Source organism: Neomonachus schauinslandi, chromosome 3 (assembly GCF_002201575.2).
Source record: "Neomonachus schauinslandi chromosome 3, ASM220157v2, whole genome shotgun sequence".
Taxonomy (NCBI): domain Eukaryota; kingdom Metazoa; phylum Chordata; class Mammalia; order Carnivora; family Phocidae; genus Neomonachus; species Neomonachus schauinslandi.
The window spans coordinates 70306950-70322461 of record NC_058405.1 but is presented as its reverse complement, the minus strand read 5'-3'; the positions used below and the strand labels follow the sequence as shown (position 1 = coordinate 70322461).

The window sequence follows — 15512 nt, the reverse complement described above, 5'->3', positions numbered from 1 at the left end:
TTCTGATTGGAATACAAGTACAGTTGGATCTTGAACAACATGGGTTTGAATTGGGCAGTTTCACTTATATGCGGATTTTTTTTCATAAATACGGTATAATACTGTAAATGTATTTTCTCTTCCTTATGATTTTCTTAATAACATTTTCTTTTCCATAGCTTACTTTATTGTAAGAATACAGTTTATAAGACATATAACACACAATGTATTAATTGACTATTTATGTTATCAGTAAGGCCAATAGTAGGCTATCAGTAGGTAACTTTTAGGGGAGTCGAAAGTAGGATCAGAATTTAAACTGCACATGGGGCTGGCCCCTCACCACTGCATTGTTCAAGGTCAAGTGCAGTATACTTACTTAGGAAATTCCCCTTGACGTGGCTTCAGATAGATATTTTAAGGAAAGTGCCTGTCTCCAGCAGGTGCATGTCCCCTTACATAGGCCCTTTTCCTGGGGTCGGGTAGATGAGCAGGGGTTTGACTCAGGACGAAGGTGCTATCCCAGCCCCTGGTGGGCACTGGACTCTGAGAGAAAGAGGATTGCTGGTGAGTTTTCAAATGTGCCGTTTTCCTTTTGGTAGAGTTCATGAGAACCGTGTTTCTTCCTCTGGTACAGTCCTATTTTCTTGTATCAGCTTAAATAAATAGCTGCTTTTCCTCTTGTCTGGTCTTGTTTCACCGTGTCCTCTGGCATCTTGGTGGGGACAGGGAGAGTGCCCTGTGTGTATGTTACATCACCAGGGCTTGGTCACTGGTATTAAACTACACTGAACTGAGCCCCCAGCTGAGTATGGAATCAACGTTTCACATCAGGGATTGTATTCAAGGTCTTTGTCCTTTTTTCCTTCCCACTAGACTGATTCATAGAACTCCTTTCCCTCCCCCAGGTGGAAGATCTTTGTAAAGGCAGCTTTATTCTCACTTGTTTGATGCATCAACTTCTGTTAAGTGCTTACTGTGTGCAAGGCCCTGCATTTGGCTCTGGGAATATGTGGATAAGGGATAGACAGTTTTGCCTTCAAGGAAGTCGTTGCTTATTGGGAATGAATTTGTGAACCGTATTAGTCCCTTCAGCCCTATCAGCTGTTAGATTATTCATACTATGAGAAGATCCATTACTACCGTAGGGCCAGAGTGGCCCTATATTTTAGGACCAATCTGTATTTCAAAAAGAGGAGGATGTATTGCAGGAACTTGGTGTGAAAGGGTTGGAAAGGGCCAGAGGGATAAAAGGGGGCAGGTGGCTCTCCTGAGAGCTCAGTAACTATAGAAAGCTGGTACTGCCCCAAAGGCTGGAAGAGCAAGGCAAAGGCTGTGTTCTGGAGCCCGTCCTTGTGGGTTGCTGTGGATGCTCTTGCGGTTGGGTCTCAGCACCGCATCTGAGCCAGTCACAGCACTGGCTCCCCATTGCTGCTGTGGTTCTGGCCCTGGAGCCTGGGGCTGCCCAGCATCACCTGCCTCTGCCACAGAGACTGCCAGCGCCAAAAGCCGACGGCCTCCCCCAATATTGTGCCCCTCATGGACAGATTGAAGCCAGGTCTTTGCTGGCAAGGGAGTCTGGAAAATACTGTTTCACAGTTTCCAGCCTCCTGCAAATCTGAGGGCACAGAACGGCAGGACTGGGCATGAGTTCCACCAGAAAGTACCCAACATACCAGGCCAAGTAGCATCATAGCACTGTTTGAGGAAAGTCAACCTCCCTCTCTCTCTCTCCTCTTTCTCAAAATCACCTTAAAGAAGCGTCCACAGACTGGAATCACTTGGACAGTGAATGCAAGGTTGTTTCAGTTAGACTTGATCTCACTGTCGGTCATCACCTATATGAGGAAGGTACCTGGGCCCATCTACTTGGTGGGAATGTTGGTGGGTTTTGTTATTGACCTCACTGAGCGTGTTAAAACTAAAGAACTATTCTAATTTTCCATTGGCATATTAGGAAAAGAACATTGTATAGTATTCATTTGCAAGAACGATATAAAGAAATAAAATTGCCTATTAGATAGGTAAACACTTCTTCAAAGTAAATTTTCCTTTCATAGAAAGCACAAAACATTTCCCCCAGAATAACTATGAAATATGAAACACTGCTGATGTCAACATCTTTATCAAGAATGTGGCCTCTGAATTATATTTCTTTATTTAGATTAAAGATCTCGAGGAGCTGCTGCCCTAACCCCTTTCTCTGTCTGCTCTGGCTTCCCACCAGAATGGTCTTCAGCAGAGAAGCAATCAGGAGACTTCTCGCCAGTAAATGTCGCTGCTACAGCCATGATGCCCCCGACGATATGGTCCTAGGAATGTGCTTTAGTGGGTTGGGAATCCCTGTGACACACAGCCCTCTCTTCCATCAGGTGAGAACAATGTTTTTATACCTACCTTAGAGGGAGAGAGGGGGATTTTCTTCTCACTTAAAGATCCTACTTCATTCCCTTCACATATTCTTCTGGAAACAGTCTTAAGAACTATGTGGACAGGCCCCAGGGGGGCATCCTTAACAGATCTTTTTGTCTGGAGGGTTGATCCTATACCATGTACAGCAGGAAGATGGAAGGCAGAAACCTCTAGAAAACGAAATGGTGTTTGACCATTGTCCTTGAATATAGTACCAGGGAAAAGCTGCTCTTTTTTTCCCCTCTATTTTTGAGTTAAAAAATTGATGGCATTTAAAAACTATTAAATGCCATCTAGAAATATACAGGAATAACCTAATATTTCCTGCCAAGTGTATGTAATTCTATACTCTCCTAGGTTTTTACACTGTCCACTGGTTACCTTTTTATTGGGCTTACTCCTCTTTGGTTACTATTAAGATGAGTGACTAAACACTATTAAGCTTCAGTTTAGTATCTCAATAAGCATATAATCTCGGGGTTGTTGTTGTCTGAGATAGTGTTTACCAGGGATGGTTGGTGCTCCAAACCACTATACCGTGGTTTGGAGAAGGGAATCCTCCGCACTATTTTTGGTAGTTTTTAAGAATCAGGTCAGTGAATGTTCTGATGCTGTAAGAATAAATATGTTGTCATATTTAGTAACCAGTAGCAAATGCTATCATAGCAATATAGAAAATTGAACATGACAAATAGCACTGTAGGAAATAACTTGAACAAGGCAAAGAAAGTGTTTGCATTATCAAGAAAGGCAGAATCCATTTCTGCATCTTGAGGACCATAAGGGAGAATAAAAAGAGACTTTTCATAATAAGAAATATATGAGAAACCTTTCTTCGTACCAGTTAAGAGTACTTATCCATCTTTTAAAACCTTGAGAGGTCTTACCCATCTTAAGCCTATGTGTTGTGTTATGGGATGACAGAGAAGCAAGTTATTTTCTCTTGCTCTCTCTCATAGTGTTTCACTTCTAGAAAAGGAAAGTTAATTAAAACTGTTGGTGTATAAGGGGAATGACCTATTACTGTTAATAATGCAGTGTTAGATTTTTATAGCAGCCTTCACTAAGGGAAGAATATGCTAGTAAAGAAAATGATAAAGAGAAAAGAAAGAAGGAAAATACTCTTTAAGCAAATATCCTTTGAAGATAATTTAAAAATGAAAAAAATTGTCATTTCCCAGACTTCAAAACTCTTGATTTATCTAATTCACATAATAAATTTTAAATCTTTCCAAAATTGTAAAATATGCATAAACTGTATCCTCCCCAACAGATACTACTATATCTTCTAATTCTTAAGCCTCTTTTAGAGAGTTTGCTATAATTTAGAAATTATTCCCCATTTATAATGCTTGAACAGTGATCCAAATAGTGTGTGTTTTCATACTGAAAAACACATATGAGGCAAAGAGATACAAAACCAAGATTCCTGAAGAGTTAGAGATAGAGTGGGCTTTTGGAAACAGTCTCAGATACAAAATTGCCTGGGCCACTTTCCTTCTCTTTTTAGTCAGGGGAGGTTATTGTGAAATCATAGGCTTAGAAGGGGGCTTCAAGGAATGTCTAGTGTATCCTTTTATTAAAAACAAAGGATCTGGAGCATATGGTTTTCTGTTCTTTCAAAATTATATGCTACCAGTGGGTATGGCAGCATGCAATGGCCACTGAATCCTCTGCATAAAAGTGTCAAAATACTCATTTCAGGACTCTGGAAATCAACCAAAAGCATTGAGAAGCATTTATTCCTTAAAAAACTGCTATAGTTTCAGTAAGACCAACAGAGTATGAGGTCTTCTGAGGCCTTTCTCCCTGAAACCTCCTCTCCCTCCCCTCCCCCAGCCTCCACCTCTCCATCCACCCCAGCTTGGTTGGAAAGAGCAACAGCAGTTTGACCAGTATGGGCCTTGCTGGGGAAAATGGCAGCTTTGCTGTCAGAGGGGGTGGACTTGGTTTGGATAGGGAGAGAGAAAAACCCATAGATAGGTCACCTAAAATAGTTAAACTTGGTAGGAAAGAAATAAGAAAAACCTGCACCTTTATGGGCCTGAGGTTGCAGTCTCAGATATGGTAAAGGATGTCTTAGCCAGAAATTTAATACTTAGTACCCTGGAAATAAGAGAGAAATAACAGGGCTAGGAAAGCTCTCCATAATTCTCTGGCCTACTGGGAAACCGTGTGCATGCACATGGGACACTGGATGAGCCTAGCAGAAAGTAAAATACAAGGCATATTTGAGAACCCACTGAAGCTTTGAATGCACTTTCCAACCTATACATAGGTAGAAGCCTTATGGGCTTGTGGTATTTGAGCATAACTTCTGCCTATATCATAAGTTGCCTACTAAGCTATTCAAGCACAGGGGTGACCTCTAGCAAGCCAAGCTACAAGATAAAAGTTAGAACTAAAAGATGAGTGGAGGTATTAGTAACCACACACCACAGTGAGAAAGATTCCACAGTGTAAATCCAGGCAAATCACTTTTTAAAAAGTAGTAAAAATAAACAGATTTGTTGTTACAATAAATTTTCAAAATAATCAACTTCCAACAAATTATCATGATACAAAGCAAAGAGATATACTGAGGGAAAAGTGTAGGAATAGAAACTGACTGAGTGGGACCAGATATTGGAGATAAAGACTTCAAGAAGCTAATAAAATTACAGTCACAGAATTAAAGGAAACCATGTTCATAGAATCAAAGGACAGTATGATGACAGTGACTCAACAAATAGCAAATCTTAATAAAAAATAGAAACTACGATAAAAAACAAATGAAAATTCTATAGTTGTAAAAGAAATGAGAAATTATCTGGGTGGACTTAACAGTAGATTTGAGATGGCAGAAGAAACAGTGAATTTGAAGGCAGATCAATAGAATTACCCAGTCCAAAGAAGAGAGAGAAAAATGACTAAAGAAAAGTGAACAAAGCTTTAAAATACTTTAAACCATAAAGTGTAACAACATACATTTCATGGGATTCCTAAAAAGTGAGTGGAGAGAGGATTGGATAGAAATTTTTTTTTAAAGAAATAGGGTTGAAACTACCCAAATGTGATGAAAAACATTAATGCATAGCTCTAAAAGTTTCAACAAAGCTCAAGTAGTATAATCATGAAAAGAATCACACACAGATGTGTTACAGTCAAACTGTTGAAAGACAATGAAAAAGTAAAAGTCTTAAAAGCAACCTAATGAAAAGGGAAACAAAAAATATAGTTACTGGCTGATTTCTCATTAAAAATAATAGAAACCCAAAGGCAGAAGTCAAAAAAGAAACCAATCAACTAATGATTCTATATCCAATAAAACAATCCTTCCCAAACAAAAGTGGAATAAAGATATCTATAGGTAAACAAAAAGTGAGAGAAATCTTTACTAGTAGACCTTCCCTACAAGAAAACTAAAGGAAATCCTTTGGGCTGAGTGAAAATGGTACATGGTAATTAGAATATATACGAAGGAATGGAAGAATACTGGATAGGGTTAATATGGAGGAAAATATAAGACTGTGTGTGTATTCATATATGTATATATGTGCATATAGAATAAAGAATAAAAGTGTGCATAAACACACATAAACATATATATTGTCTCTCTTAATTGCTTTAACAAATATAAGATTGTTTAAAGCAATAATTATGACCCTATTGTTGGGTTTATAACATAGTAAATGCAATATATATGATGATAATAGTGCAAAGGCAAGAGGGAGGAAATGAAGCTATATTGTAGCAATTGATTTTATTGGAATTAAGTCAGTATTAACCTAAGTTAAAGATGCATATTGCTATCCTTGGAGCAATCTCTGAGAAAATGATTTTAAATATATAGCTTAAAATATCAATAGAGGGATTTAATTATACACTAAAAGATTTTGTTTAACCAAAGAATAAAGGAGAAACAGAGGGACATAAAACATGAGACATATAGAAAATAAATGGCAAAATGAGTGATAAAAATTCAGGTGTATCAATTATTACATTAAATATGAGTTGACTAAACTCTTTAGTCAAAAGGCAGATATTATCAAATCTCATAAAAAGCAAGATTTGACTATATGTTGTCTATAACAGTCAAGTACACTTTAGATTCATAGACACAAATAGGTTGAATGTAGAAGGATGGGAAAAGACGAACCCTGCAAACAGTTAATCATAGAGAGTTTGAGTGTCTGTGTTAAACACAATACACTTTAAAAAGAGGAATATTACTAGAGAGAAGGAGGGATATTTCATAACCAAAAGTCAATACATTAAGAAGATACAATAATTATAAATGCATATGTATACCTAACAGATCTTCAAAATATATAATAATTATAAATGTATATGTACACCCAACAGATCTTCAAAATACATGGAACATAAATGGACAGAATTGAAATGAGAAACAGACAAATACAAACTACTTGACTTAACTGACATAGAATGTTTCATCTGACAACAGCAAAATGCATGTTCAAGTGTGCATGGAATGTTCTAAAGGATAGATCACACACTAGGTCATAAAACATGTCTAAGGAAATTTTAAAGGATTGAAAACATACAAAATATATCCTCCCAGCAATGGAATGAAATTAGAAATCAACAGAAAAAAATGGGAGAATTTCCAAATATTTGAAAATTATACAACACATTTTAAAATAATCTTGGGTCAAAGAAGAAATAAGGAAGATTAGAAAATAACTTGAATAAAAATGAAAACAAAACATAACAAAAGTTTTTAGCATAGCTGTATAGGGATTAGAGGGAAATTTATAGTATTTTAAACATACTAGAAATGGATAGGGGTGGGAAAAATGAAGGAGGGGGAATTGGAGGGGGAGAGAACCATGAGAGACTATGGACTCCGAGAAACAAACTGAGGGTTTTAGAGGGGATGGGGTTAGCCTGGTGATGGGTATTAAGGAGGGCACGTACTACATAGAGCACTGGGTGTGATATGAAAACAATGAATCATGGATCACTACATCAAAAACTAATGATGTATTGTATGGTGACTAACATAACATAATAAAATTAAATTTAAAAAAATCATTAATCTAAACATCTGCATTGAAAGCAAAAGAATGGTATCATTCAAATCTGAATTAAGTGGAATAAAAGAAATATTAACGGTTAAAGCACAGGTCAATGTAGAAAACAGAAAAGCAGCAGAGAAAATTAGTTAAGCCAAAAATGAGTTATTTTGGAAAGATCAGCTAATTTGGTAAACCTTTAGCTAGGCTGTCCAAGAGAAAAAGAAAGAAGACACAGATTACCAAAGTTAGGAATGAAAGAGCGGACATTATTGCAAATCCTACCAAAATTGTGCCTACAGTTAGACAATTTAAATGAAATGGGAGAAATTTCTTGCATCACACTCATTAGCAAAACTGTCTTAAAAAGAAATAGAAAAATTATCTGAACCTACATACATTGATAGAATGGAATTAAAGGAGTGAGAATGCTTTCCAATTCATTTTATGAGGCCAATATTAGCCTAATATGTCGAAGACACTTATTGTTGGGCAGAGCAGTCGGTTAAGCTTCTCTTAGTTTCAGCTCAATTCGTGATCTCAGACTCCTAAGACGGAACCCTGCATCAGGCTCCACACTCAGTGGGAGTCTGCTTGGATTCTCTCTCTCTCTCCCCCTACCGCCCCACCCCCCACACATGCTCTCCCTCTCTCTCTCAAATAAATAAATCTTAAAAAAAAAAAAGATGCATTTTGTTATCCCTAGAGCAAGAATTTAGGAAATCACTCCAAAAATATTGCTAAAAAAATAACAAGAGATTAAAATGATATATGACAAAAGTAAACTACAAGCCAATATTACTCTTGAACATAGATGGAAAAGTCCTTAACAAAATATTAGCAAACTGAATCCAGCAATATATAAAAGGGGTTATATGCCATGACCAGCTGGGATTTATCATAGGAATGCAAACTTGGTTTAATATTCAAAATCAATTATTGTTATATACCATATGAGTAGAATAATGAATAAAAACCACATGATCCTCTCAATAAATGCAGAAAAAATATTTGACAAAATCTAACACCACTTCATGATTAAAAAAAACAAATAGAAAAACAAAAAACAACTCTCAACAAAATAGAAGTTCCTCAATCTGATAAAGTGAATCTACAAAATAACAAAATTGGGAACAAGGTAGGAATGTCTGTTCTCACCACTTTTATTCAGCAGTATATTCAGTGTTTCTAACCAGTGCAGTAAGCTGAAAAAAATATATATATATTTACATACACACACACACACACACACATATATACATAACTACATATATAGATATATACATTACATATATGTATACAGATATATAGTAAGGATACAAGTTGGAAGAGAGGAAGTAAAACTGTCTTTATCCACAGACCACATCTTGTATGTAGAAAATCCTGCGGATCTACCAAAGGAAAAAGAAACTACCAGAACTAATAAATGAGTTTAGCAAGGTTATAGGCTACAAGGTCAATGTACAAAAGCAATTTTTTTTTTTTGCAACAAAAAAATCTGAAAATGAAGAAAACAATGTCATTCAAAATGGCATCCAAATGAATGAAATAGGAATAAATCTAAAAAGGAAGTTACACTCTACACTACAATAAAATTCTGCTGAAATTAAGATCTAATTAAATGAAGAGATATATACCATATTTATGGTTTGGAAGACTTAATATTGCTATGATGGCAATTTTCTCCATTGATTTTTAAATATTCACTTAAAATGAATTTTATTATTTCATCTATTCATATTATTTCACTTAACTTATTTTGAATGTCTAAATGAAGTGTTCTGGATCAGAGATGAATTTTTACATTAAGTCCCTTACAATAAATAATAAGCACATCTTGCCCCCATCTCCACTCCCACTGCTCCTCTGACCTAGTTTTTACCTCCAGTGCAGTGTGATGAGGGCCAATTCAAGTGTCCTACATAAGTGGTGAGATACTCCATAGGCAAGGGACAAAGAAAAATTGTTTTCTCTGCTTCTAAAGGTGAACTTCCTTACTTCAGCATTTTGGTATGCAAATAAATACCCCATTCTTCCTTGAAATGTAAATGTATCCTAGGGCGGAAAGTGTTCAGGTCTTCCTGGCACCTTGGGGCTTACCCTCAGGACCTAGTTCAGCGATATAACTGTTGGCCTCTCCAAGAGATAAGGGGAGTTCTACTCTCCTTTAGGATCTGAGCAGTTAACTAGACAAATGGAATGTGAACTGTTTCTTGTGGGCTATAGGGCTTTTTTACAGGAAATTTTATTTCCCCACATTCCCCAAATTCATCTATAGATTCAGTGCAATCCATATCAAAGTCATAGCAGACTTCTTTGTAAAAATTGACAAGCTGATCCTAAAATTTACATGGAAATACAAAATAATTCTTAAAAAGGAGATCAAAATTGGAGGATTTACCTTTCTATGATTTCAAAACTTACTATAAAGCTATGATAATCAAGACAAGCTGCGATTAGTATAAGGATAAACACACACACACACATACACACACATACATATCAATGGAACAGGATAGAGATTCTAGAAATAAACCCTCTCATTTGTGGTAAACTTGTTTTTGACAAAGATGCCAAGGCAATCCAGGGGACAAGTGGTACAGATGGCCAGTCGGTGCTAGAGCAATTATGTATTTCCACACACAAAAAAATGAACTTGGAACTTTGCCTCATACCACACACAAAAGTTAACTCAAAATGGATCATAGTACAAAAATATAGGAGCTAAAATTATAAACTGCTGGAAAAAACATAGGGATAATTCTTCGTGACCTTAGTTTAGGCAAAGATTTGGGGCATCAAAAGCATGATCCATAGAAGGAAAAATTCATAAATTGAACTCAAAAAACTTAAAAAAAACTTTGCTCTTCAAAAGATATCCTTAAGAGAATAAAAAAAATTCATAAACTGGGAGAAATATTTGTAAATCATGTATCTGATAAAGGACTTGAATCCAGAATACATAGCAAATCTTTTACAACTCAATAAGAAGATCAACTGCTGAGTTGAAGCTGGGTAAAAGATTGAACAGTCATTTCTCTGAAGAAGATGCATAAACAGCTACTAAGCACATGGAAAGATGCTCAACATTATTAGTCATTAGGGAAATGCAAACTAAATGCACATGTATAGAATGCCTATAAGCAAACAGATCATTCCCAGTGCTGCTGAGGATGTAGAAACCTGGACCTCTAGTGGGGATATAAAATACAGTCACTTTGGAAATGTTTTGGCAGTTTTTAAAAAATTAAGCATATATGTGGCAGGCAATTTATGACATAGATCTCATTAGTCCCCTCCTGCTGGTATTCATACCCTGCGTTTTTCCCTCTCCTGAGTATGAGCCAATAGCCTATGGCAAAAGTGATGGGATGTCTCTTCTATCATTAGGTTACAAGGGATTGTGACTTCCGTCTTCCTTGTAGACTCTCCCTACTTCCTTCCTGGCTTGTAGGTTTTGCTGAAGCAAGCTGCAAGGGGGAAGGGTATGAAAGTGAAGCCCTCAGCTCAGTAGCCCCCAAGGAACTGAATGTTACTAGTAACCACTGAGTGAGCATGGAAGTGGATCTTTTCCTAGTTGAGCCTTCAGATGAGATCATAGAGCCTGGGCTGACATCCTGATTACGATCTTGTGAGAGACCATGAAGCAGAGGTCCCAGCTATGTGTTGCCAAGACTCCTGACCCATGGAAGCTGTGTGATAATAACTATGTGTTGTTTGTATGGTGTATCCACTCAATGTGATATATTGCTCCGCAATAAAAGTAATGAACTACTGATGCATGCAGCAATGCTAAGTGAAGGAAGCCAGGCTCAAAACATTCATAGTGGATGGTTCCCCTGATAAGAAATTTCTAGAAAAAGGCAATACTATAGAGAAAAAGCAAATCAGTGGTCTCCTGGGGCTGCCAGCGAGGGTGGGGATTGACTGAAAATACATGGCAGGGAATTTGGGGGGAATGACTATAGTCTTCTAAAACTGGATTTGTGGTTGCTTAAATATGGACATCTACTATAAATTTTCAAACTACCATGACTATGTGTGAATTGTATGGTATGTAAATCATATGTCAATACAGCTATAAAAAATGTGTTTGTCTAAGGAAATACAAATTTGATCTCTGTTGCACTGTTCAGTGTGCTCTAACATTTACAGATTAAGTTTTAATTTCACCCAATGTATGTCCTTCCGTGCAGTTTACGCCATCTCTCTCTTCCCACACACAGCTTCCCATCATGCTCCATGTCTGTTCCTAAGGCCTCCTCCTTTGCCCCAACCCTGCCTGTTTGGTACTTCCTTTTGGCATTTTGGGCACAGAGATGTGATTATCAGAGTCCATCTAGACTTCTTGGTGTTACACATGCCTCTGTGGATGCCTTTTACTTCTCTAATCTTGTTCTTTTTCAAAACTACATTTGCCAGAAATGATTAGCGCATTCTAATACTTAGTAAACCAGCTCTTCACTCGTGTCCTAACATGCAACAGCAATCACTTCTGGAATCCGCATTAATAGAGGGAAAGATATTACAGATTTCTTTTTTTCCTGTGAGATGCGTTTGTGTCTCTGAGAGTTCATTTTTAAATGTGAAAAACAACCCAAGATTTGTTTCCACTGTTTTTCTTTCTTTCTTCTGGGAGCATTGTGGAATTATCTGAGAACTGAATTGAGAGTATGTTTTTCCTGGGGTTTCTTCCAAGCCAGTAAATTCCCAGAGGCCATGCAAGTAGACATGAGATATGAATCCCCTCAGCTAATACTCAGAACTTGCTCCACTCTGTTAGACATTATTCTAGTGTGTATTTTTGGTCTTTGTTTCTCTCTCTTCCTTTAAAATTGCCTTCTTAGATTTTTAACTCCATGAGCATTTAGAATTTTTAAAGGACAATGCATGTTTGGTATGGAACTTCCCCCCGCACATATTTTGAAGTCTTCCGTGCAGTTGTTATTGTTTGAATACTCATCGGAGCAGGATATTTGTGCCATCCCAGGATAAAGCCCCCCAAGGAGGCCAGGGCAGCTGAGGCACTGTTGATGTGCCAGGCTTGGGGCACACGGAATGAGGGCCAGCTGCAGATGTCCTGCCAGAACACTGGACTAGGAGCTGGGCTGGGCACCTGCTCTTGTCCCCATTCCAATAGGTGCTAGTCCTGTTGACCTAAGAAACTTATAAATTCTGTGAACTCCTGTTTCCTCCTCTATAAATTGAGGATGAATCAAGATACTCTGATCATCTTGAAAGGTTGTTTCAAGGGTTGAATGAGATAAAATTTAATGAAGGTATTTTATAAACCATTTAAGAGGGTTTATGTAAGTATTCATTGCAAACATTTAAGCAGAATGTAATAAAAAACTAGCATAGAGAAGACTAGTTTTCAAAATGTTTCCTATCTAGCTTTAATAAAGCCAAGACTGTTTTAGTATTGATAACCCATTGAGTTACTATATAACACAGATGGGCTATATAAATCTGTAAACAAGATAAGCATTGAGACAAAGGTGGATGCTTTGTTTAGAGTAAAAAAAAAAAAAAATAGTATCTGGTTTCTGTTTCCTTCCATACCCTGAAGGTAACTTTAATCTCAGCCATCCTAGACTACATCTGATTCTGCTTAAACTTCATTTTGTAAGTTCTAGAGAATCCTGAAATGATGACGATGCAAAGACTTTTTAGGCCCTCTTGCAAAGTGCTTCTGGTTACTCAATGTTTCCCTTGCCATTTCTGGTCAGACTCGGTATCTGGATAGGAAGAAAGTGTTGAGTTACTTCACCCTTCTCCCTGATTCCTGATGAGCTCTGCATTTCCCTACACTGACATCAGGGCAGTGGACAGGCAAGGGGAGCCCCGAGAACACTTCACACACACCCCCGCCACACACACACACACACACACACACACCTTGTATGGCTAGAGTCTCTTTAGAGAGGCCTGGGAAATAGCGATCTTTCTGCCTTTTGCAGAAGTTATAATAGTCACTTAAATGACTTACCAAGGAAGGCTTTTTATATCTATTACCATGGTTGAGGAATCTCCCAGAGGTATGACTACGGAACATAGAAGCAAAAAGTGGTACATTTGGGATATTAAAGTAATTGGAGATACAAAAGCAAAGAGCCTCACATCAGAGGGAGGGTAGTGGAAAAGATTTTCCTTTTTGCTTTTAGATTCTTTTAAGCAATATCAAATATTGAAGAAAAGCAGTCACTTCATAAATTCAAATGCTATTCTTTTTTTTTTTTTTTTTAAGATTTTATTTATTTATTTGACAGAGAGAGAGACCGCGAGAGAGGGAACAGAAGCAGGGGGAGTGGGAGAGGGAGAAGCAGGTCTCCTGCCGAGCAGGGAGCCCGATGTGGGGCTCGATCCCAGGACCCTGAGATCATGACCTGAGCCGAAGGCAGACACTTAACGACTGAGCCACCCAGGCGCCCTCAAATGCTATTCTGAAGCAAAATTGTTTTCAGTGAACAAAGGAATGTAATTCTCTGTTCTTCTTCCCACAGGCTCGGCCTGTGGATTATCCCAGGGACTACCTTTCTCACCAAGTTCCCGTATCCTTTCACAAACACTGGAACATCGATCCAGTAAAAGTGTATTTCACGTGGTTGGCACCCAGGGAGGAAGACAAAGCCAGGCAGGAGACAAAGAAAGGCCTTAAGGAAGAGTTATAAAACGTGCCGGCCTGTGAGCACAGTTTGGGTCAGAGACAGAAGTGGAGACTGGCCTAGTCCTGCTGAGCTGTGATCATTACTGCTTCCGTGTGCCACCCGGCATTGGAAGCCTTCTGACTTTAGGTGGAAATTATGTATGTGGTATTTTTTGAGGGGGGAGGAAGCAGAGTCATAGGGAAAACAGATTTTTTTTTCTGGGAAAAAAATCATTTGCTTTTGCATTATGCAGTTACTGTAATATACCACGATTACTGTGTTTTTTTCAAGCTGTGATACAGCAGCTTTATTAATAAATGGTACCAGAAGTCTCCTTCCTGTTTTCTCTCTTCATTATAAAGTGTCAGATGGGCTTGAGACTGAGAAGACATGACTGTGTTTATATATATGCTCTAGACATATATATATATATATATATATATATATATTCTCCATATACTATATATATACACACACACACTTCATATAGAACAGGCAACATCTGTTGACATGGATATTACCACAGTGTGAACTTTTTAACCATATTATTGATGATGAAAATTATTTTCTGGTTATTCAGTAGGAATAATGCTGTATTAAATATCATTCATAAAACATCATAAAAGTCGAGATATGAAGTCCCCTGTAGTCTATAATCAGGGTTGTTATGTTTTATCTATTTTTCTCTTTGTGTCTCATAAACAGAGAGTAAGAAGTCTTCTGCTAGAGTTTTCTACTTCTTCAGAGGTTCATCTGTGTTCTATTTCTCCCCGAAGCCCTATCTTTATGACCTACTTGTAACACAAAAGTATGCTGGATGCTGCCAGAAAATAGGTGTTCTCAATATTTAAAAACAATGTTGTTGTGCTTTATTCAAGTCAGTGAGCTCTGTGTAAGTCTCAGGAAGTGAATTAAATTAATTTGTACCTGATCTTTTACTCTTATTTTTCTTTGAATGTTACTTAATGACTCTCTCCTGGCTCATAATAAACCCCCCGGTGTACCCATTAAACCCTAGTGGAAGGACAGCGTGGTGATTTGGCAACTTCCCTGGGTTCTTACAGAATGAGATTTGAACATAGTATTTTGAAACAGCTCTAATTTTCAAATCATATCTTTAATATATAGTAATTTAACACATTCGTTATTAATTTGTAACAAGGACACTGTTTTAATGTTTTAATTATATAATTCAGTGTTTCTAAGGGTGTTTACATAAAATTTGATTTTTGTATGTCTTAAACTAATTTTGGTCTAGTAAAATACTTTCCTCTTTTTTAAAAATAAAAATTGCTATTCATTAACTTCGCTTGTAAGGCTTTTATAGCCAAGCACAGGGTTTTAAAGCCATACCACCAAAAGTACCCATGTGTGTTTTTTAACAGTACATTTTCTTGTAGCTTAGATTGGACTCATTTCCAAAACGATGCAATAGTATTTTGACCGTGGTTCCAAA

The 15512-nt window shown here is 37.3% G+C and overlaps 1 protein-coding gene across 1 annotated transcript in view; it reads left to right on the top strand.

Moving 5' to 3' along the window:
* Positions 1 to 14841, top strand: part of B3GLCT (beta 3-glucosyltransferase) — a 99372-nt gene extending 84531 nt beyond the window's left edge. The window contains exons 14-15 of the mRNA XM_044913600.1: positions 2207 to 2351; positions 13913 to 14841. Of these exons, the coding sequence (XP_044769535.1) occupies positions 2207 to 2351; positions 13913 to 14080 (313 nt within the window). The 3' untranslated portion in view covers positions 14081 to 14841. The remainder of the gene's footprint in view (positions 1 to 2206; positions 2352 to 13912) is intronic.
* The last annotated feature ends 671 nt before the right edge of the window (positions 14842 to 15512 follow it).